Source organism: Jatropha curcas, chromosome 6, assembly GCF_041381405.1.
Source record: "Jatropha curcas cultivar XTBG-Jc1 chromosome 6, XTBG_Jcur_1.0, whole genome shotgun sequence".
NCBI lineage: Eukaryota > Viridiplantae > Streptophyta > Magnoliopsida > Malpighiales > Euphorbiaceae > Jatropha > Jatropha curcas.
Genome location: NC_143156.1, coordinates 23358039 through 23384001, shown reverse-complemented (window position 1 = coordinate 23384001; position 25963 = coordinate 23358039). Strand labels below are relative to the sequence as shown.

Below are 25963 nucleotides of genomic sequence, written 5' to 3'. Positions count from 1 at the left end.
ATGCCCGAAACAGTTAACAGTTTTTGGACATAATGATGTTGTGACATGAATAGACCACCACTTGTATGCTGAATATCTATGCCCAAAAATAAACTCAACTGCTGTGGATCTTTGAGCGAAAACTTAGAGGACAACCGAGCTATGAACAACTTTATGAACTTATTACAATTGCCAGTAAGTAACAAGTCATCCACATACACAAGAAAGAAGCAAGTAAGATTGTCGTTTTTGTAAATGAAGAGGGAATGATCACTCTTTGACTGTTCAAAACCAAACTGTAACGCACACCCTCGTAGAGCTTCATACCACACTCTTGGAGCTTGGCAAAGACCATATAGTGCCTTGACCAGTTTACACACATATGTAGGTTTTTCAGAATCCACAAATCCAGGAGGTTGTTGCATAAATACCTGCTCTTGCAATGGGCCATGAAGAAATGCATTATTAACGTCCAGTTGACAAATGTTCCAGTTATTCGAAACAACCAAGGTGAGAACTATTCGAATTGTTGCTGGCTTCAATACTGGACTGAAAGTATCTCCAAAATCTACTCCTGGTCTCTGATTATATCCTTTAGCTACCAGACGCGCTTTATACTTTGCAATGGAGCCATCTGCATTTCGTTTCACCCGAAATATCCACTTGCAACCCACCAAATGTTGATCACTGCAAGAAGGAACAAGCTCCCAAGTGCCATTAGCCATTAAAGCATCAAATTCATTAGACATGGCCTTCCTCCATTCTGGAATTTTCAAAGCCTGGGTTACACATGTTGGTTCAATGGAAGGAGGCATAGGATGTTTGGTAACAGAATTGATAACTTTTGGCTTAAAAATATTATTCTGAGACCTTGTAACCATAGGATGAGTGCGAGCAAGTTGAGTAGTTTCAGTAGGAACAGAATTAAGAGAAGACAAAGTACCTGGAGTGGGCAATGGAGGAGCTGAACTCGAAGATGACGCTGACTGAGAAGACGCAACCGAAGCAGACAATGGAGGCGATTCAGATGAAACAGAAGCAACCAAAACAGGACTCGTTGTTGAACTTGTAGAAGCAACAGTAGACTCAGATGGAGAAATTAAATCGACGGAAGGAGTTAGGGATTCGACAATTTGGGGAATCGATGGAACCCGAGAATGAAAGGGAGAAATAATAAAGCCATCAGATGGAAACGACACTGTTTCAGGTTGCCCACCAGGTGTACCTAAGTCGTTAACTGAACAGGGCAACGGTTGATCACTGACACCAATTTTATCATTAAAATCATACCACATAGCAGCACCTGGTTCCTTTCTCCATAGCTTTTTACCAGGAAATTGATTTTCCACAAAAATCACATGCCTAGACACATACACCCTCTGACTTTGAGGTTCATAACACAAATAAGCACTTTGGCTCAAAGAATAGCCTATAAACACACACGGTGTGGACTTTGCTTCAAACTTAGTATGACTATACGGCCGAAGAAAAGGATAACACAGGCATCCGAAAATTTTAAGCTTAGCATAATTGGGTTGCTGGTTAAACAATTTGTGAAATGGTGAGGACATATTAATAATCGGTGTTGGTAGTCTATTAATAAGATAAGTAGCTGCTTGAAAGGCATAGGTCCAAAACTTAAATGGTAAGGCTGCAGATTGGAGTAAAGTAAGACCAGTTTCTACCAAGTGGCGATGACGTCTCTCTGCAGCTCCATTATGCTGCGGTGTGTGAGGTGGTGTCTTAAGATGACTAATTCCACTCTTCTGAAATATGGTTTTCAAAGCAATAAACTCACCACCGCCATCTGTATATACAGAAATAATTTTTGTTTTAAACATATTCTCAATTAAGCTTTGGAATACTGAAAATACATTTGCAACATCAGATTTTGCTTTCAAGGGGTAAAACCATATGTATTTAGTGTAGTGATCAACTAAAATTAAATAATAATTGAATCCATCAATTGACTTAACGGGAGCTGGCCCCCAAACATCTGAATACAATAATTCAAGAGGACGAGTACTACGAAGTGAGGAGACACCAAATGCGAGTCTATGACTCTTATTACACAAGCATGAATTGCAATCAAAACTAGAAGATGACGCTGATAAATTAAATTTGGACAAAACATAACGACAAACTCGTGAGCAACTGGAGATGAGCAACTGGAGACCGATTTTTGGGAATGAGCAACTGGAGACCGATTTTTGGGAAGTGACGAAAGACGATAAAGAGAATTTTTAATTTGCCCCTTTGTGAGTATCTCCCCCGTGAACAGGTCCTTAACAAGAAAACAATCAAAGAAGAATTCAACCGAAACATTATTAGCTAGACAGAAAGCAGAAACTGAAATCAAATTTTCTTTTGCACTGGGAACACACAAAACATTATCAAGAGAGCAATTTTTGAATGGAAAAGAAATTAACTGTGAACCAACATGTGTAATGCGTAAACCAGTACCATCAGTAAGATGGAGCTCATCCAAACCTTCATATGGAGCATGTAATGCCAGGTTCTGCAGATCATTAGTTACATGGTGAGAGGCACCGGTATCCAGAATCCAGTTCTGAGGCTCTTGAGCAGCAGCATGATGAGCTCTAGGCATGGGAAAATTATCTTTGAAGTAATCTTTAGCACCAAAGCACTGTTTAGCTATATGACCAGGTCGTTCACAGATTTGGCAAACAACTCGTGAACCACCAGAACCCCTTTTATACCTTGTTGAATTTTCAGAATAATTTCGATGTCCATCAGAATTAGAATTTTCAGTCGAAACTCTGTGATTCTGTCCTTGAGAATTTTGTCGAAAGTTGGTTCTTTTCCGCACAAAATTGGCTGTGATGGGTGAGGAATCAAACGAGGGATCAACCTTTTTGAGATATAACTCATGAGCTTGGAGTTTGTCTTGAAGTTCTTCAAAGGAGATAACCGTATCGCGAGCTCTAACTGCCGCTGCAATATCACGATACTCAGATCCTACACCATTTAGAACATGAATTACCAAATCAATATCTGAAACTGGATTCCCAGAGAGTGCTAAATCTTCGAAAATGGCTTTCACCGATTGCAAATAATCAGAAATAGGACGAGACTCTCTCTTGAGATTGGTCAGCTTGTCTCTAAGAGAGAGAATCCTTGTAGCCGACTTATTGGCACAAGATGTTTGAATCTTTTCCCAGGCATCAGCTGCGGACTCAGCAGAAGAAACAATATGCATAGCGGAAAAGCTTGTTGCTGCAATAATGGCAGCCAAAACTAGTTGGTCTTGACAGATCCAAAACTCATAGTCTTTATTAATTTCATCTTTATCATTTGTACGAACAATTGCAGATGGACACTTAAGAGACCGATCAACGTATCCCATTAAGTTATGCCCTTTAAGAACAGGGAGAACCTGTGCAGGCCAAGCAGGATAATTCTGCTGCGTCAATTTTAATGGAAATTGAGACGCACTGAAAGAAATAAGAGTTCTTCCAGAGGAGTGAGTGAGATTTGGAACATTGGATGAAGAAGCCATTAAAATGAGACAAATAACTTAGGTCCAAACCGAAAAATACGAAAAGTCTAAGAAAAACGAAAACCAGTGGGTTTTCGGCTCTGATACCATAAAACAGAGTCACAAATAATGACTGTTTAACTTGTGTATTTCCCATTCATCTCAATAATCATATATACATATGTTACAGTTACAACAGATAAGCACAAGAGGTTTACAAGAGATAAAGCTAATCTAGCTGTGTACATATTTAAAAATAACTAACTTTTAGTCTTATCATTCTGTTCAATAAGCTGACCCCACTAAAAAAAAATTGTTCATGTATTAGGGTATAATAATAGGTTTTGACCCCACGCTACAGATTGATCAACAGTAATTATTTTAAGACCCATAATACAAAGAAGAAAAAAAGAAGAGTATAAAAGAAGTTGATCTAAGAGTACAGGACAAGTTATCCTAATTACTTCCCAGATTCTTATTTTTCATCCCTCTTTCTCTTTGTTTGGTTGCACTTTAGAGTAACAAAAACTTCTCTAGGTTAGGCATGGCCGGTTCACTGAACGGCGGTTCACTGAACCGCCGGTTCCTGATGTTTAAAATTTTGAACCGGAACCGACCCTTGAACCTCCGGTTCCGGTCCGGTTCCAGTTCCGGCATGGTTCCGGCGAACCGACGGTTCGAATTACGGTTCCAATTCGATTCCGGCATTACGCAAATTTTTTTAAAAATAATAAAATTTTGATTCCGAATTCATAAATAAATAATAATTTTAAAATGTTTAAATTTTATTAACTAAATAAATTATTATAAAATTTTAAAACAAAAACTTATATTAACTAACTTAGAACTATTATTACATTAAATTTACAAATTTTACTAATTCACTAATATAGACAACTATAAATGGAATATAAAATTAATGAAATGAGTTGGAAATTATTATTTTCAAATACTAAGAAAATTATTAAAAAAATCAAATGAAGTAAATTTATGAATGGAAAAAATTGAGATTAGAGAAAGAATTTGGAATTGGATGTAAGAAAATAAAAAATAAACAATAGATAATTTCAATATTAAGGAAAAAAAGCAATAGAAAAAATAATGAAATATGGAAATTTGAGAGAATTTTGATTGAGAATAAGAGAAGAGTTATGATATAATTGGTTGTGAAATAAAAAATCATCAACTCATCATATTTATACATATTTCTCATTTATTAGTTTTCCAAATTGTCCCTTATAAGTTATAACAGAAAAATAACAACTATATTTTTGGATAATTTAGTAAATTACAGTAAATAAATAAATGATTAAAAAATGAATAAAATTTATTTACCAAAAAAAAATTTTTTAAAAAAACTTATCATATCAAAAACTATTCGTTACACTCTTTTTTTATATACTTGAAAGTATTTTTTTTTTTTTATAAATCAACTATTCATGTACCATTTTTTGTATAAATTAAGTAAAAAAATGTGTATTTTTTTTCACCACTTTTTATAACTTATGTACCACTGTACTTCTCTTTACCATAAATCAAATCAACTACAATAAATCAAGTGATATAAATTTTTTTATAAAAATTTTAAGCTACAATTTTTTTGTGCATCCGGTTCGAACCGGATAGGAACCGCCGGTTAACCGCCGGTTTTGGGCCAGTTTCGGTTCATATTTTAAGATTCATATGAACCTTAACCAGCTCTTGAACCGCCGATTCCGGTTCAAAATTATGAACCGTCGGTTCCGGTCCGGTTCTGGTTCGTCTACAGTACAGTTCGGTTCCGGTTAGAACCGAACCGGTGGCCATGCCTACTCTAGGTAAGTTCAAATATTTTCTCTCTACTCTCTATGAATTTTTTTTTTTTTTTTTGGGAATTTAATCGATGTTTGGCTTGATTTTACTTAATACTTTTGTCCTTCATTCAATTAAGGTTTAACATCTACTTCATTGTATATGTGTTTTTGTTCACTTTTGGCTTTATAATTATATATATGGCTTCAAATTTGAATATTTGATGGTTGTGAAATCTAATTTAATCTCTTGTTAAATCTTTATGTTTTTCCACTTATTAGTAAATTATTTGAATAAATATTATTGTTATTGTCTTTATATTTTTTTATTAAAAATTAATGAAGAGAATGAAAGTTATAAAGAAAAAAATAAGATCAAAATTATTGTGATTTTGTTTGTATATAGAATTCCAAATATGAGATTTATTCAAATAAATAGGCTATATAAATTAGGGATTTTTCCTTGAAAAGTGGCTTTATGTGCTTTTTGATATTGTATTTTTTGTGTGTGAATTAATCAACTTTGGTGTGTATTTAATTGTTTTGCTCATCAACTTCAATTGACTCTTGTAGTGGTTGCAAAGAATGACAGTTTTATTGCTTCATTTTCTACCATTGATTCTAATTTGTTGAATGTTATTGGAGCTTCATGTAAGCGGCGAGATATCCTCCGAGATAGTCAAGCTAGAAAAGTTATTGAAGCATTAGATAACGGTGAAATCACAAGTGGTCGTGGCTTAAATCAAGAAAAATGTCTTAAGCGTCCAAGTGATACACGTTGGGGGTTCTCATTATGGTACGTTGATGAATTTGATTATCTTATTTCTATCTATTATTGATGTTCTTGAAGGTATTGTTGAAGATGGTTTAAGTTCTGAGCAGAGAGGTGAAACTAGTATTTTATTAAGATTACTACAATCATATGATTTGTATTTAACTTGCACTTAATGAAAAATATATTTGGGAATCACAAATGAGCTATCTAAGGCATTACAAAGAAAGGATCAAGATATTATAAATACAATGACACTAGTTAAAATCTCAAAGCAGAGACTACAACAAATGAGAGATGATGGTTGAGATTCTTTGACTGTTGAAGTTTCTTCTTTTTATGAAAAACAAATGATTATCGTTCTAAAAATCGAAGACATTTTTGTAGTTCTAGAAAGATCATTACGTAAGGCTCCAAAAGTTAAACACATGCATCATTATCAAGTTGAAATATTTTATTCAGTATTAGACTTAGAGCTTCAAGAACTCAATAGTCATTTTACAAAAAGTAATAAAGAGTTACTTTTATGCGCTGTGTGCTTGAATTTTGCTGATGCATTTTCAGCTTTTAATAAAGAGAAATTAATCCAGCTTGCTCATTTTTATCCATTGGAATTCTCTGCTGTGGAACTTATGGCACTTGATAATCAACTTGAAACTTATATCATAGATGTGCGAACTAGTGATGATTTTATAGATATTAAAAGAATTGGTAATCTTGCTAAGAAGTTGGTTGAGACAAAAAAAAAAATTGTTTATCCTCTAGTCTACTTGATTATCAAATTAGCATTGACTTTGCCAGTTGCAACTGCAAGTGTAGAAATGGCATTTTTCTCAATGAAGATTGTGAAGAATCGATTATGTAATAGATGGACCATCAATTGATGAATAATTGTCTAGTTGCTTGCATTGAAAAAGATGTATTTGATAATATAGATAATGCAATGATTACTCAACGCATTCAAAATATGAATACTCAGACGTGGAGAATTGTAATTTTTTCAAGATTATATATTATATTAATATTGATTTAAATGAAATTGACCCCACTAGCCAAACTTTCTGGCTCCGCCACTGATTGAAGTAATAATTATTGATCTTCTACAAAGAGTAAATATGGAAAAAAATTTATTACTCCTTGAAACTACAAATATGACAAGTATTTTGGAGCAAATTATTTTCTTAAATGTAACAAGTATTATGAAACAGAGGTAGTAATAATAGTTTTCTAGAAAAACTTAAAAATCAACAAAAAGATGCATACTAATTTTTTTTTTTGAAAAAACATAATAAACTCATTTATGGGTTCAATAAATACAATAGATTTTTACAATAGTTATCGTTTTAGTTAATTAATAAATTTTTATTTTTTTAAGTATTAATAATATAACTAATATTAATTACTCCATATTAATATTTTTGAAAAGTTAAATATTTTTATTTTTTCAATTTATTTTTTATTTATTTAGTAAAAAAATAGTAATTACTTTGAAAAATGATACCACCTCTGTTCCATAATATTTGTCAACTTTAAAATTTCACGTCCCTTAAAAAAACCATTAAATTTGTCTAAGTTGCAATAAATTATTGAGTAAATTGACTATATTATCCTTAATTTAATATTAATTCTCTAAAAAAACCATTAAATTGAAGTAATAATTACTGGTCATGTATAAATGGTAAACATGAAAAAAAATATTTATTACTCCTTGAAACCACAAATGTGACAAGTGTTTTGAAACAAATTGTTTTTTTAAATGTGACAAGTATTATAGAAATGGAGTTAGTTATATTAGTTTTAATGTTAAATTAATATGTCGTACTAATTACCTAGTCATACATTGTATCTTATTAAATATTAATAAAATCTTAATATTTTAATAATTTTTATTTTTTCAATATTAAAATATAATATTTTCAAAGGAAGAAAATGCCAAAATTCAAATTAAAGATGATTATTTGTTAAAAATTAAATTAAATTTAAATTTGAGATTAAATAATAACAAAATTATTTATTTTATGTATAAATATTTAACTTCAATGTAGAATTTTTTTATAATGTAATAAGAATATTATATTTGATATATATATATATATATATATATATATATGATTATGATTTGAAAAATAATTTTATAATTTAATTATATTATTATTAGTTTGTTATAAGATTGTGCATCAATATAGTTCTTAATTTTTTTAATAATAATCATTTAAATAAAAATAACAGATATCTATTTATTTTCTATTTTTAAAGTTTTATGAATTGTGATATATAGAACTATAAGCCAACATACTATTTTAGTATTTGATAAATTCTATTTGCATATAGTTAAATAATTATAAACTCAAAATAAAATATCCTATACAAAGTAAAAAATCCAGTTAAACTGAGTCAACCCGAGTTGACTAGGTTCAACCATGACCCAATAACGACGCCGGTTTGGTATCCGGTCCGGTTTTAAAAACATTGAGTTGTACCACATATTTTAAAACTTTATTATTTTAAAAAAATTATGTTGTTTTTAGAAGTATTTAAAAAGTTTGATTTGATATTTTTAGTGCAAAACAAGATGTAATAAAAGCCGATCCTATTAAATTAAATCAATTCATTAATTTATAAAAATCAAAACAAATTTAAAGGTTAAGAACTCGTTTAGTTCAGTAGTTCATACTAGCTGATAGCGATTGCTAATAGCTGGTCGTTGATGTCTGATAACAATTAGCTGAATACTGTTTGACTTTGGTAAAATTTGGGTACGATTGCTGTTAAATTATAAAATAACCATCGAGTATATTAATTTTAAAAAAAAAAATTGTATTAGCCATTATTTTTATGATGTTAAAAAAGTCCAATAGCTCCCAGGACAAAAAAAGGCAGCTGATCAATCAATTATGGGTTGTTAATTAAAAAGTTTATGAAACACCTACAATATATAGGTGTTAAATATGAAAAGAATAAGATTCAATTTACCCTTTGAACTTGGGTATGACATATAATTCGTCTAAAAAATTAATTTTTTTGTATAATTTACTCCTTGAACTTGCATCAAAAATATAAAATTTAATTTGTCTCAAAAAATAAATTATTTGACATAAATCTTAAAATGTAATTAAATATTTGAACTAAATTAAATATAATTAAAAAATAATCAAACAAAAATATCATAAATATTTCTTTAACCAAATATTTCAATATAATCAAATCTTTTTCTAATTCTATAATTTGTTTAAATCAAATATTTGTTAAATTATTTTTAAATCAAACACTGTAAATTGTTATAATTATTATATTTTTAAAATATTTTTTATGTTCTAATTTTAAATTTTTTAAAGTAATTTTTATTAGTTAAAACTATAACAAGAATTTTTTTTAAAAAACTGAGCATTTTGTTTTATTGGTGCAAGTTGTACAAAAAGGTAATTTTTGGACAAATTGAATGCCGGGTTCAAGTTTAAGAGAAAAATTGAGTCGTATTCCAATATAAAACAACTATCAATTGTATGAATCAGTTAAACTAAATCCTCTCTAAATTGATCTAAAAGGTCAAAATTTAATTTTTTTTCTTTTTTTATCCCGATGAATAAATTTTCAAGCCAAATTGACCTATGTTACATAGGTAGAAGCTATTTTTACATAGGTATACGTTCATGCGATGATTTATAAATACCAGTTTAAGTGCCTCTCAAAACAACATAGTAATAGTTATGCTCATCAGGTTTTTTTTCTTTGTATCTTATCTACCGCGAGCTATTGATGCAAAAGAAAACAAGTTACGACAATATTAAAGCAAGTTTTCTAATGCTTGATCTAATGAAAATTTTGGATTTTAAATGTAGCTGCATTTTTTATTCTTGGATGGATTATATTTGGCGTAATACATAAATTTGACCCTGAAATTTAGCTGATTCTCCTCATGGCTCTATGAACTCTGTAGGATTGAACTATAACTATATACTTTCATATTTAAGTAATAACTATACTTTATCAAAATTATAACTGAACTCCTCACTAAAATGAAATAACTTTGCCAAATTAAGCATAATAATTAATACTAAAATGTGAAATCTCCACAAGATTCTAAGGACCATAAGAATAATCGTCAAAATTTATATACCAGACCGATTATATTTATAGATAAAATATGAACAAATGAATTGTGGTACAAGAAATTAATTCAAGACCAATAGCCATTGGATTTAAGAAAGTTGTTGCTTTGAAAATAATTATTTTGATTAAATGCTGTTTCATAATCAAGAAAAAAAATTTTAATTTCAAATTTAAGGTCCACAACATCACCCCACTCCACAGTAACGTTTATTAGTGTCATTAAGTAATAAAATCCTAATAAATATAATGAAAATGTCAAAAATAGTAATAGACCCCTCTTGATTCATATCAACTTAAACCGCAAAACATTTTATTTAAAAAAATGCTCTCAAATTAAAGAAGATTTAGTAATTGTTGACTTAGTCTGTTCAAAACATCTTCATAACTCTTTTTTTTTTTTTTTCTTTTACCTCCACAGTATATTCAGGAGAAGAAAACAGAAAAAGAAAAAAAAAAAAAAAAAAAAAAAAGAAATAAGGAAAAAGATCAATTGGGTACAATACAAAACTAATTTCAACTATGTATCAGCGAGTGTTTTAAGATTGTAAGGAATGGTGAAATTATGAGATCCACTCCATATTAGCTTTGCAAGTTGCTTGTAGGCCTTCTCAGTAGGATGCACAGAATCAAAGAACAAATATTCACTCACATCATCACACACTTCATACCCTTCTATTAACCCACAGCTTGACAGAATTCCTCTGTACAAACCAGCTCCACAGCATGCCTCTTTAGCCCTCTTAAACCCTTCACAAGTTTCATCACAATTTCAAAAAAAATTGACCAAATTATAAGTTAAAAAAAGATATTGCAGCCAGTAGATTAATCACATACCATATTTTGTTGGGTAATTAATCCTTTCGCTCAACGTAGTATAAAAATCAAAGAACAAATACTTAAACTCCTTGAGCTGACTCTGTAGTTCTTCAAGAACCTTGGGAAGTATTTTATTATGCAGTTTTGCTAAAGCTGCGGTTTCTTTATCGCATCTGCCTTTATTTTGTTCAAGTGCTCTCATATTTGGTGAACAATCAAAAGCTCCCATACCTACAAATCCGAATTTCCTTCCACCAATCTTATAAATTTCCTAAAACACCAAATTGTAAGCAGTAAGATGATAATATGATCAACTTAGGAAGGAGAAAAAGAAAAGTTACAATTGCAAAGCACAGCTAGAGTCATTACTTTGATCACAGAAGTCAAGTTGCCAATGACTATACCCACATAGTCTTCTTTGGGGTAGGACTGAAATGGGGGAGCAGGTGCTATATAATCAATCATTGCCACCAATGCTAATTAAATAAATTGCTTTAGATAATAGTTTCTTGGTTTCTGCATCACCTATTTGCTGCTTTATCTTTTCCTTTACATTCTTCAAATAAAGAGCCTGTGTTTTAAGGTCTATTACCTATGTATGAAGGAAAGGTTGAAACATTGTCAGTAATATATTGAATGAACACACAATAGAAATACAAAGTGAGATACCAACTGCAAACTAAAGACACCAATCAAAAACATGAATCCATTGAAAGAAACTCGACCTCATATTGATAACTGAACAAAATTAGTAAGGAACTGAACTGATTGATTTGGGTTTAAACTGGCAATTTTCACACTCAGTAGTTTTTTTTTTCTCACCATTTTCTAAAGTTTATCTAAATTAACTAATCAATAAGAGGTTTAAATAGATACCCTTCCTTCATTTCCTTGATGGGTTTCCACTAAAGCACCAGCTCCGCCTGAAGCAAAGTTGGTTCCATCTGTAAATTGATGATTACCAGGCTGGAGATATGGCGGGATTAGAGGCAACTTTAAATACTCAGCTACAAAAATAAAAATTGCAAAAATCAATTAATCTTTTTGTTCAAAATTCAATACCCATTTGAGGGAAAAGAAGACAAATTACCAATAAAATCTGAAATTAATCGACCATCGGAAAACCTCCCAGTAGGATGCTTGAAGAAGGTTTGTCCGTACGGCCAGAAATTGGCGAGGCCAATAGCACCTTTGAGGTAGTTGTTATTGCCAACATCAAATAATGAATCCCCAAAGATAAATAAGGGAATGTGGTTCTTAAGAGACCGAGGATGACTACAAGTGGTTGATGGGCTACAAGGGTTCCACATAAGAATACAAATAATAAGTAATAAAGACGAACTCTTGAACCCGCCATCTCCTTTTGCTCTGCTTAATTTTTCTCTTCTTCTCTATCCTTCACCATCCTTATCCTTGCTTGCCATTGTTATTTATAATTATATTATATGATTCTGTATTATTGCCATTTGACAGAGATTTAAAAATAAAATTTATTAATCAATAATATATTTTGGATATATATTCTAGTTAAGTCATTTTTTAATAAACTATAATGACAAGATAAGATTTGGGGGAAAATTCCATAATCTATGCCTATAATATAACATTTACAAAAGCGGAAATAGGTGGACAACATATGTATAACAAAAAACGTGACAACATACGTATAGAAAGTCTCTATTAAATTTATAGATTTATAAAAATATCTTAAACACTTTAATTTCATTGATTGAAAATAAAAATAATTTAATTTTAATTGGTCATATTAATTTTCTATTTAAATCTAAATTCTATTTAAAGTTAAATTCTATTAGATAAAATAAAAAATTATATTATATATTATATAAGGTATATATAAAATATGATAATACTATTCGATTCCATCTTTTTTATAATTAGAACTAACGGTTTTAAAAACAAAATATATAATATAATATTAAATAACGTGTATATATATATATATATATATATATAATACAAGATGTTAATATTATTTTATGGATACTATACTAAATAAGATGTATATAAAATATGGTAAGAATATAATATTCTTAAAGATTTTAATTTTATTAGCTGAATAAATAAAGGTAATACAATTTTAACTTTTTATAAAACACTATCTTCTATATTACTATATATAAATGTGAGAATATGGAGAAATAATGAGATTACCTTTAATAATCTTAGTAAAAGTTTAGAAATTCTAAAATATCCTTAATCATTGGTTAATTGATAATAATTTGAGTTTATTAACTAACTTGAATTTTTTTTTTTTTTTTGTTTGAGAAGAAATCAAATTAGAAATTTCATTAAGAGGAAACTGTATTCAGATATGAGATACAGATCAATATGTTTCCATATTTTTGTATAGGAAGTTTAATAATAAACTATCTATACAAAGAATAAAAAATACAATCTTGATTTAAAGTATCTAATTGAGTTGACAAAATATAATATTTGTGTCATCGGCGATCGCTTGCTCTACTTGGTAGTCATTCATCGCCACTGTTTGACTTCATGGTCTTTCTATCAGTCTAATCTGTTTATCTTCAAATTTCTTTCGGAGATCTACTCTTTTTTCTGCATAACTATCCAAATAATAAAAGACGCTAGACAAAATCACCATAACGGTAATAACAATAATTCAAAATTAGATTTAATAATTGATAAATTAGCATTTTTTAATACTTTTTATTAATTGATTAAGAAAAGTATATAATTGTATTATTGTAATTAATTTTCAATTGTTTAAAAAAAGATTATTATTTTAATTTTAAAATAAACTTTAAAATGCAAAAAAATATTTATAAAAATATTGTTTCACATGTTTCATATATATATATATATATATATATATATATATATATATATATATATATATATATATATATATATATATATATATATATATATATATATTAAAATTTTAATTTTTTTATTTATATCTATTTATCTATATCTAAGTTTTTCAATTTTTATATTTATAAAGGCAACATTTTACTTTTTTTTCTTTCCGTAAATATTGATTAAAAATTATTAAAAAGATCATTTTTAACATTTTAAGTCAATTTAACTTATGATTATTAAAAAGATCATTTTTAACATTTTAAGTCAATTTAACTTATGATTGTTTATTATACTTAAAAAAATGAGAATCTTTGTATAGATATTTATTAAAAGTGTAGTTGGGATCAGAAATTAATTATAGTATATTGCATTTTTACGAGTTATGAATATGTATTATTTTGAATATTTTAAAATTGACCTTTTGATATATTGTTTAAAATTGACCTTTTGAATATTTTGAATATTATTATGAATATGATTTTATAGTTGGGATCAGAAATATATTGTTTACCCTCTAGTCTACTTGATTATCAAATTAGCATTGACTTTGCCAGTTGCAACTGCAAATGTGGAAAGGGTATTTTTTTCTCAATGAAGATTATGAAGAATCAGTTACGTAATAGAATGGACGATCAATTGATAAATAATTTTCTAGTTACTTGCATTGTAAAAAGATGTATTTAATAGTATAGATAAAGAAATTGATTATTCAACGCTTTCAAAATATGAATACTCGTCATGGACAATTGTAATTTTTTCAAGATTATATGTATTATATTAATATTGAGTTGAATAAAATTGACCCCACTAGCCAAACTTTCTGGCTCCACCATTGATTGAAGTAATAATTATTGATCATATACAAAGAGTAAATATAGAAAAAAATTCATTACTCCATGAAACCACAAATGTGACAAGTATTTTGAAACAAACTATTTTCTCAAATATGACAAGTATTATAGAATATAGGTAGTACTAATTTTATAGAAAAACTTAAAAATCAACAAAAAGATGCATACTAATTTTTTTTTTTTTGAAAAAAATATAATAAACTCATTTATGGCTTCAATAAATACAATAGTTTTTTACAATAGTTATCATTTTAGTTAATTAATAAATTTTTATTTTTTTAAGTATTAATAATATAAATAATATTAATTACTCCATATTAATGAAAAGTAAAATATTTTTATTTTTTCAATTTATTTATTATTTATTATTTATTTATTTAGTGTAAAAATAGTAATTACTTTGAAAAATGATACTACCTCTGTTCCATAATATTTGTCACATTTGAAATTTAACGTTCCTTGAGACAAACATTAAATTTGTCTAAGTTGCAATAAATTATTGAGTAAATTGATTATATTACCCTTAATTTAATATTAATTCTCTAAGAAAACCATTAAATTAAAGCAATAATTATTGGTCATGTATAAAAAGTAAACATGAAAAATAATATTTATTACTCCTTGAAATCACAAATGTGACAAGTATTTGGGAATAAATTATTTTCTCAAATGTGATAAGTATTATAGAACAGAGGTAGTAATATCAGTTTTAATGTTAAATTAATATGTCATACTAATTACCTAGTTTCATACATTGTATCTTATTAAATATTAAAAAATCTTAATATTTTAATAATTTTCATTTTTTTCAATATTAAAATAAAATATTTTAAAAGGAAGAAAATGTTAAAATTAAATTAAAGATGATCATTTGTTTTAAAAATTAAATTAAATTTAAATTTGAGATTAAATTTAACTTCAATGGAGAATTTTTTTTATAATGTAATAAGAATATTATATTTGATATATATATGATAATGATTTGAAAATAATTTTATAATTTAATTATATTATTGTTATTTTGTTATAAGATTTTGCATCAATATACTTCTTAATTCTATTAATAGTAATTAAATAAAAATAACAGATATCTATTTATTTTCTATTTTTAAAGTTTTATGAATTGTGGTATATAGAACTATAAGCCAACATACTATTTTAGTATTTGACAAATTCTATTTGAGTATTGCTAAATAATTATAAACTCAAAATAAAAAATCCTATACAAAAGTCAAAAATCCAGTTAAATCGAGTCGTCCCGAGTTGATTAGGTTCAATTATGACCTAGTAACAATGCCGGTTTGGCATCCAGTCCGGTTTTAAAAACATTGAGTTATACCACATATTTTAAAATTTTATTACTTTAAAAAAATTATGTTGTTATGAATTTTAAATTTCTATTTACAAGTATTTAAAAAGTTTGATGTTGGTGTTTTTAGTGCAAAACAAGATGTGATAAAAGCCAATTCTATTAAATTAAATCAATTCATTAATTTATAAAAATCAAAACAAGTTCAAGGGTTAAGAACTCGTTTAGTTCAGTAGTTCATACCAGCTAATAGCGATTGCTAATAGTTGGTGGTTGATGTCTGATAACAATTAACTAAAACTGTTTGGGTTTGGTAAAATTTGGATAACGATTGCTGTTAAAATATAAAATGACCATTGAGTATATTAATTTTTTAAAAAAATTATATTAGCTATTATTTATATGACGTTAAAAAAGTCCAATAGCTCCTAGGACAAAAAAGGCAGCTAATCAATCAACTATTGGCTACTGATTAAAAAGTTTATGAAACACATACAACATATACGTGTTAAATATGAAAGGAATAAGATTCAATTTGCCTCTGAACTTGGATACAATTTACAATTCATCCAAAAATTAACTTTTTGTATAATTTACCTTTGAACTTGCATCAAAAATACAAATTTTAATTTGTCTCAAAAAAAATAAATTATTTGACATGAATCTTAAAATGTAATTAAATATTTGATCTAAATAAAATATAATTAAAAAAATAATCAAACAAAAATATCTTGAAAAATTTTTTTAACCAAATATTTCAATATAATCAAATCTTTTTCTAATTCTATAATTTATTTAAATCAAATATTTGTTAAATTATTTTTAAATCAAACACTGTAAATTGTTATAATTATTCTATTTTTTTAAATATTTTTTATGTTCTAATTTTAGATTTTTTAAGTAATTTTTATTAGTTAAAACTATAACAAGAATTTTTTTCAAAAAACTGAGCATTTTGTTTTATTGGTGCAAGTTGTACAAAAAGATAATTTTTGGAGAAATTGAATGCTGGGTCCAAGTTTAAGAGACAAATTGAGTCGTATTCCAATATAAAACAACTATTAATTGTATGAATCAATTAAACTAAATATTCTCTAAATTGATCTAAAAGGTCGAAATTTACTTTTTTTTTTTCTTTTTTTTATCCCGATGAATAAATTTCCAAGCCAAATTGACCTATGTTACATAGGTAGAAGCTATTTTTACATAGGTATACGTTCATGCGATGATTTATAAATACCAGTTTAAGTGCCTCTCAAAACAACATGGTAATAGTTATGCTCATCAGGTTTTTTTCTTTGTATCTCATCTACCACGAGCGATTGATGCAAATAAAAAAAAAAAAAAAAAAAGTTACAACAATATTAAAGCAAGTTTTCTAATGCTTGATCTAATGAAAAATTTGGATTTTAAATGTAGCTGCATTTTTTGTTCTTGGATGGATTATATTTGGCGTAATACATAAATTTGACTCTGAAATTTAGCCGATTCTCCTCATGGCTCTATGAACTCTGTAGGATTGAACTATAACTATATACTTTCATATTTATGTAATAACCATACTTCATCAAAATTATAACTGAACTCCTCACTAGAATGAAATAACTTTGCCAAATTAAACATAATAATTAATACTAAAATGTGAAATCTCCGCAAGATTCTAAAGACCATAAGAATAATCGTCAAAATTTATACATCAGACCGATTATATTTATACAGAAAATATGAACAAATGAATTGTGCTACAAGAAATTAATTCAAGACCAATAGCCATTGGATTTTAAGAGAGTTGTTGCATTGGAAATAATTATTTTGATTAAATGCTGTTTCATAATCAAGAAAAAAAATTTTAATTTCAAATTTAAGGTCCACAACATCACCCCACTCCACAGTAAAGTTTATTAGTGTCATTAAGTAATAAAATCCTAATAAATATAATGAAAATGTCAAAAATAGTAATAGACCCCTCTTGATTCATATCAACTTAAACCGCAAAACATTTTATTTAAAAAAATGCTCTCAAATTAAAGAAGATTTAGTAATTGTTGACTTAGTCTGTTCAAACATCTTCATAACTCTTTTTTTTTTTTTTTTCTTTTACCTCCACAGTATATTCAGGAGAAGAAAACAGAAAAAGAAAAAAAAAAAAAAAAAAAAAAAGAAATAAGGAAAAAGATCAATTGGGTACAATACAAAACTAATTTCAACTATGTATCAGCGAGTGTTTTAAGATTGTAAGGAATGGTGAAATTATGAGATCCACTCCATATTAGCTTTGCAAGTTGCTTGTAGGCCTTCTCAGTAGGATGCACAGAATCAAAGAACAAATATTCACTCACATCATCACACACTTCATACCCTTCTATTAACCCACAGCTTGACAGAATTCCTCTGTACAAACCAGCTCCACAGCATGCCTCTTTAGCCCTCTTAAACCCTTCACGAGTTTCATCACAATTTCAAAAAAAATTGACCAAATTATAAGTTTAAAAAAGATATTGCAGCCAGTAGATTAATCACATACCATATTTTGTTGGGTAATTAATCCTTTCGCTCAACGTAGTATAAAAATCAAAGAACAAATACTTAAATTCCTTGAGCTGACTCTGTAGTTCTTCAAGAACCTTGGGAAGTATTTTATTATGCAGTTTTGCTAAAGCTGCGGTTTCTTTATCGCATCTGCCTTTATTTTGTTCAAGTGCTCTCATATTTGGTGAACAATCAAAAGCTCCCATACCTACAAATCCGAATTTCCTTCCACCAATCTTATAAATTTCCTAAAACACCAAATTGTAAGCAGTAAGATGATAATATGATCAACTTAGGAAGGAGAACAAGAAAAGTTACAATTGCAAAGCACAGCTAGAGTCATTACTTTGATCACAGAAGTCAAGTTGCCAATGACTATACCCACATAGTCTTCTTTGGGGAAGGACTGAAATGGGGGAGCGGGTGCTATATAATCATTGCCACCAATGCTAATTAAATAAATTGCTTTAGATAATAGTTTCTTGGTTTCTGCATCACCTATTTGCTGCTTCATCTTTTCCTTTACATTCTTCAAATAAAGAGCCTGTGTTTTAAGGTCTATTACCTATGTATGAAGGAAAGGTTGAAACATTGTCAGTAATATATTGAATGAACACACAATAGAAATACAAAGTGAGATACCAATTGCAAACTAAAGACACCAATCAAAAACATGAATCCATTGAAAGAAACTCGACCTCATATTGATAACTGAACAAAATTAGTAAGGAACTGAACTGATTGATTTGGGTTTAAACTGGCAATTTTCACACTCAGTAGTTTTTTTTTTCTCACCATTTTCTAAAGTTTATCTAAATTAACTAATCAATAAGAGGTTTAAATAGATACCCTTCCTTCATTTCCTTGATGGGTTTCCACTAAAGCACCAGCTCCGCCTGAAGCAAAGTTGGTTCCATCTGTAAATTGATGATTACCAGGCTGGAGATATGGCGGGATTAGAGGCAACTTTAAATACTCAGCTACAAAAATAAAAATTGCAAAAAATCAATTAATCTTTTTGTTCAAAATTCAATACCCATTTGAGGGAAAAGAAGACAAATTACCAATAAAATCTGAAATTAATCGACCATCGGAAAACCTCCCAGTAGGATGCTTGAAGAAGGTTTGTCCGTACGGCCAGAAATTGGCGAGGCCAATAGCACCTTTGAGGTAGTTGTTATTGCCAACATCAAATAATGAATCCCCAAAGATAAATAAGGGAATGTGGTTCTTAAGGGACTGAGGATGACTACAAGTGGTTGATGGGCTAACAAGGGTTCCACATAAGAAAACCAATAATAAGTAATAAAGACGAACTCTTGAACCCGTCATCTCCTTTTGCTCTGCTTAATTTTTCTCTTCTTCTCTATCTTTCACCATCCTTATCCTTGCTTGCCATTGTTATTTATAATTATATTATAAGATTCTGCATTATTGCCATTTGCCAGAGATTTAAAAATAAAATTTAATAATCAATAATATATTTTGGATATATATTCTAGTTAAGTCATTTTTTAATAAACTATAATGACAAGATAAGATTTGGGGGAAAAATCCATAATCTATGGCTATAATATAACATTCACAAAAGCGGCAATAGGTGGACAGCATATGTATAGCCAAAAACGTGACGACATACGTATTGAAAGTCTCTATTAAATTTATAGACTTATCAGATTTATAAAAACATCTTAAACACTTCAATTTTATTGATTGAAAATAAAAATAATTTAATTTTAATTGGTTATATTAGTTTTCTATTTAAATCTAAATTCTATTTAGATTTAAATTTCATTGGATAAAATAAAAAATTATATTATATATTATACAAGATATATATAAAATATGATAATACTATTCGATTCCATCTTTTTTATAGTTAGAACCGACGGTTTTAAAATCAAAATATATAATATAATATTAAATAATGCGTATATATATATATATATATATATATATAAAAGATGTTAATATTATTTTATGGATACTATACTAAATAATAAATAAGATGTATATTAAATATGGTAAGAATATAATATTTTTAAAGATTTTAATTTTATTAGCTGAATAAATAAAGGTAATACAATTTTAACTTTTTATAAAACACTACCTTCCATATTACTATATATAAATATGGGAATAGAGAGAAATAATGAGAGTACCTTTAATAACCTTAGTGAAAGTTTCGAAATCCTAAAATATCCTTAATCATTGGTTAATTGATAATAATTTGAGTTTATTAACTAACTTGTTTTTTTTTTTTTTTTTTTTTTTTTTTTGAGAAGTAATCAAATTATAAATTTCATTAAGAGGAAACTGTATACAGATATGAGATACAGATCAATATGTTTCTATATTTTTTTTATAGAAAGTCTAATAATGAACCACCTATACAAAAAATAAAAAAACACAATTTTGATTTGAAGTATCTAATCGAATTGACAAAATATAATATTTGTGCCATCGGCCATCGCTGGCTCCACTTGGTGGCTATTTATCGCAATTGTTTGACTCTATGGTCTTTTTACAAGTCCAATCTGTTTATCTTCAAATTTCTTTCGGAGATCTGCTCTTCTTTCTGCATAACTATCCAAATAATAAAAGACGCTAGACAAAATCACCATAATGGTAATAATAATAACTGAGAATTAGATTTAATAATTGATAAATTAGCGTTTTTTTAATACTTTTTATTAATTTATTAAGAAAAGTATATAATTATATTATTTTAATTTATTTTTCAATTGTTTAAAAAAACAGATTATTATTTTAATTTTAAAATAAACTTCAAAATGCAAAAAAATATTTATAAAAATATTGTTTCACACGTTTCATATATATATATATATATATATATATATATATATATATATATATATATATATATTAAAATTTTAATTTTTTTATTTATATCTATTTATCTATATTTAAGTTTTTCAATTTTTATATTTATAAAGGCAACATTTTACTTTTTTTTCTTTCCGTAAATATTGATTGTCACCATATCATATAGTATTTGATCATTTTCAATTTCTTCAAAATAGATTGGATGATTTTGTTCTATAAACAAAGAATTGCACATACTATAAGATCATATCATTAGATTTTAGAGTTTTGTTTATTTTATTTGATTCTCATGAACTCAACATCCAATAATATAGGATCATATTATTTAGTTTTTTTTAAAGAAATTGATGCTAATTAAAGTCTAAGTTTATCGTTTTCAAAAAAATTGAAATATAATCTTATAACTAATAATACAATGCATATTTTTCTTTTCAAATAAAAATAAAAATCAATGGGTTTCACAAAAATATTATATTAAATATAATTTATTGTGTTACAAAATTTATATCCTTAATTAATCCAAAGAACTATTAACAAAATTTTCAAAAAATAATTCTAATATTAATCAAATAATTATATATTAAAAAGTAAATAATATCTATACAATTAGTTATATAAATATAACAATGATATGTAATGACTATCTATACATAATTAATTTGTTATTTTATTTTATTATTATCTTTTAAAATGGAAGATATTTATTAAAAAAATAAATTTCATTATTTATCTAAAAAATTTATTATATTTTTTTATTGTTTTATGAACATGTCGTTGATGCATAATTGATTATTATAATATGTATTTTTAAAAAATTTTTGTATCATAAAACTTTTCATTATATTTTTTTCTTTATTTTACGAACATGTGCATAATTGATGATTATAATAAGATTTCATTTATCTCTCTGAAAAATGAAAGAATAATTAGATGAATAAAAATAAAAATTAGTATTAAATTTAATTAAAAAGGTTAATATTTATTATATTGGTAATGTTGACCAACATGCTTGAAACTAATAAATAAAGAGATGAAAAAATTTACTTAAATTATTTTGTTACCAACAGTTTGTTGAAGACTTTGCACTATTAAAGAGTTTCTTTACATTTGCTATTAAGGATATCCAAGACTCGTCACTTTATTGTTATTGACGATTGATGTACTAATTTTAATTTTTTATTTATTTTTATTTTGATATAGTATTAGAAAAAATTTTTTGAACTTGATTATCAAGGTTCAAAAATTATATTACCGAATACTATAAAAAATAGCGTTTAGCATTTTGACCAATCAAAACATTAAAAACTAGTTATTATCGAACACTGCCAAGATGTTACTTACCACCGTGTTTATGGACTCATCGCTTATTTTTTTTATTTATTTAGAATTGTGTTTTATAGTTTTATTTTAATATTATTTTTGTTCAATTGCGTAATGACCATATGTTGTTTGTGAAAGTCCATTTAAGAAGTTCATCATTCCAATGATTTTGCCATTAACAAGCCAACAATATTCAAAGAAGGTTTCAGAGAATTGTGTAGCCTTTTGGAAATCAATAGAGATTTACACAGCTACAAAAGCTAAGACCATTGGTAAATTCTTTAGAGTGCTAGAGGTCTTCAAACCAAAAAGCTTTTCTCCTGCCTCCTCTATTCTTTTCACACAACTGATGGGAGTCGAAAATTATACAGCAGAAGCAATCTAGGTTTGAAACAAGCGCAAAAGCAAACCAACCACATAAATCACACGAGAACTGACCTGTTGTAGCAGAATCACTCACTGGTGTTCTTTAAGAATTCTTTAAGTAATCCGGCAGTCTTCTGTTGTGTGACTTTAATTGATTCTATGGATTTTGATTTTCTGGGTGGCAATAAAAATACAATACGTCTGTTTCTTGAAACTCTACTTCGTTTTCTTTTGAATACACTTCTATAGGAAGACGGTATTCAAAAACAAATGTCCTCTCTTCTCCATGTTGGAAGCGAACGATAAGATTTTTTTTATCGTTCTGTTACTCACGCGGTTAAAGTGCATCATCATTATAATCTTACTTAAAATGCATCATCATTCTCTAAACCGAGATATAGATTCTATCATTAATTAATATTTCACAAATACAAGTTATCTTTGCCCAATTCACCGAGAATAAATGTCTTGATAAATGAAACTCACTCTTTAATAAATTAAACCAGAAAGCAATATATATTTGCTCATATTAATTAAATCAAGATTAAGAACATAAATCTTATTTCTAATGTCCTAGAGAATATATTTTAAAAGTCAGTATAAAACAATCATTCTCTACTTGGTCCAGTTAGATACATACAAATTGTACAACACTATTATTATAAAATACACTGAAAAATTTATTCATTAAATACAAATATCCAATTAAATACATAGAAATAATTTTTCAAAGAAAAAAAACATCAAAACTATACTATTACATTTGCATGGTTAATAGTATATCTCTATCAATCTTCCAGTTAGACTCATAACCATGCATCTATTATTTTAACTCTCATTCCTTCTACATGACTACAAAAAGTCTTTACTGGTAAGCTCTTTGTAAAAGGATCAGCCGGGTTATTTTCCGATGCAATCTTTATCACCACCACATCACCTCTTTAAACTATGTCTCGTATCAAGTGATACTTTCGCTCAATGTATTTTGCACTTTTATGGCTCCGTGGCTCCTTTGAGTTTGTAACCACGCCACCATTGTCATAGTAAAGTGTAATAGGTGATTGAACTGATGGAACCATACCTAGATCCATTAGGAAGTTCTTAAGCCATACTGCTTCTTTGGCTACCTCAGAGGCTGCCACATATTCAGCTTCCATGGTGGAGTTAGCAACACAAGTTTACTTAAGACTCCTCCAACTTATGGCTCCACCTCCCAGGACAAACACATTTCCTGAGGTAGATTTTCTAGAGTTCTTATCAGACTGAAAGTCTGAATCTCTAGTCCTTTTTAAGTACTTGATTAAGTTCTTCTAACTGGTAGACCAACATATAATCTCTAGTCCCTTTTAAGTACTTGATTATATGTTTAACTGCAATCCAATGTTCTCACCCAGGGTTAGACTGAAATTCGCTAACCATGCCAACAACAAAGTAGATATCATATCTAGTGCGCAACATTGCATACTTGAGACTTCTTACTGTTGAAGCCAATGAATTGCCTTCATGCTCTCTATCTCTTCAGGAGTCTTGGGATACTGATCCTTAGATATAGTGATTCAGTGTCTGAAAGGCAGAAAACCCTTCTTGGAATCTTACATATTGAAATGAACAAGAATGGTATCAATAGAAAGTGCTTGAGATAAGCCAATCATTCTCTTCTTGCGATCTCGCATAAGCTTGATCCCAAGAATATGAGCAGCTTCTCCTAAATCCTTCATATCAAATCGCTTAGATAGCCAGCCTTTGACAGAAGTCAACATACGTACACAGTTCCTATAAGCAGAATATCATCCACATATAATACCAAAAAAATAATCTTCTTACCATTCCATTTTTTATACACACAAGACTCATCATGACACTGCTAAAACAAAGGTTTTTTATCGACTGGTCAAATAAGTATTCAAGACCTAGATGCCTGTTTAAGTCCATAAATGGACCTATTCAATTTACAAAGTAAATTTTTCTGGCCATTAGATATGAAACCCTGTGGCTGCTTCATATAGATGCATTCATCAAGACTTAAATTTAGGAAAGCTGTCTTGACGTCTATTTGCCAAATTTCATAGTCAAAATGAGCTGCAATAGATAGAAGAGTCCTAATAGACTTAAACATGGCTACCGATTAAAAGATTTTCTTATAATCGATCCTTTCTTTCTGAGTACAGCCTTTTGCAATAAGCCTTGCGTTATAAGTTTGCACTTTACCGTTTACACCCCTCTTTTGCTTATAGATCCACTTACATCCGATGAGTTTAACCCCTTCAGGTGGTTCTACAAGTTCCCATACTTGATTAGAGTACTTGGACTTCATCTTGGATTTCACAGCTACAAGCCACTTATCGACATCTTTATATTGTAGTGCATCATCGTAACATATTGGTTCAGTATTCACTTCTTCAAGGACCCTATCAAAAGCTTCTCCCAAAAGTGTTAACCGAATCAGTGGTTGTCTAATTCTCCCACTATGACGAGGCACTACCAGATCAGCCACACCATCATCTTGCTCTGGCTGTAAAGCCAATAAGTCTATGACTGATCCAACAGAATCCTAGTCAGGTTCCGGAGCCTCATCAACATTTTCTTCGATAACAGTAGGTAATGAAATGTCAATAGGTTCCACCTATTGTGTATGTAAATCAACATCACTCTCACTATTTGGGGGCTGTACTGGTAAATCTAGAACTATGTTGATTAGACTAGGTATTGGCATTTCTCCTACTACGATGAGGTAATAGTATGTCAGCACCGACTATGAATGGTTCAGGTTCATGTTCTTTTGGAAATGTGTCAGTAGGTATGGTATCCCCTCTCGGTTCTCTCAAAGCTAATTGACTTTTGGGAATATGGTTTAGAATATAGTCCTTCTCAAGGTAAAGTGCATTGGTGCTAACAATGGTCTTTTTATCTTTAGGACTATAAAATAAA

The 25963-nt window shown here is 28.3% G+C and overlaps 3 protein-coding genes across 3 annotated transcripts; 1 reads left to right on the top strand and 2 right to left on the bottom strand.

Annotated features, from left to right (window-relative positions):
- Positions 1-5282: 5282 nt before the first annotated feature.
- Positions 5283-6924, top strand: LOC105635557 (uncharacterized). The gene is made up of 4 exons (XM_012218633.1): positions 5283-5295; positions 5842-6036; positions 6119-6154; positions 6605-6924. The coding sequence occupies exons 1-4, from the start codon at positions 5283-5285 to the stop codon at positions 6922-6924; spliced, it is 564 nt and encodes a 187-aa protein (XP_012074023.1).
- A 3508-nt stretch (positions 6925-10432) lies between these two features.
- Positions 10433-12338, bottom strand: LOC105634802 (GDSL esterase/lipase 1). Its single transcript, XM_037637051.2, is given in 7 exon segments — positions 10433-10897; positions 10985-11237; positions 11336-11428; positions 11430-11558; positions 11843-11973; positions 12057-12260; positions 12263-12338. Coding segments are annotated over 7 exon segments (1101 nt in total). The 5' UTR covers positions 12324-12338; the 3' UTR covers positions 10433-10667.
- A 5608-nt stretch (positions 12339-17946) lies between these two features.
- On the bottom strand, positions 17947-20029 carry LOC105634812 (GDSL esterase/lipase 1-like). Its single transcript, XM_089723444.1, has 5 exons — positions 19567-20029; positions 19352-19482; positions 18849-19067; positions 18498-18750; positions 17947-18410 (listed from the first exon to the last, which is right to left on the bottom strand). The coding sequence occupies exons 1-5, from the start codon at positions 19832-19834 to the stop codon at positions 18181-18183; spliced, it is 1101 nt and encodes a 366-aa protein (XP_089579570.1). The 5' UTR covers positions 19835-20029; the 3' UTR covers positions 17947-18180.
- Positions 20030-25963: the final 5934 nt, after the last annotated feature.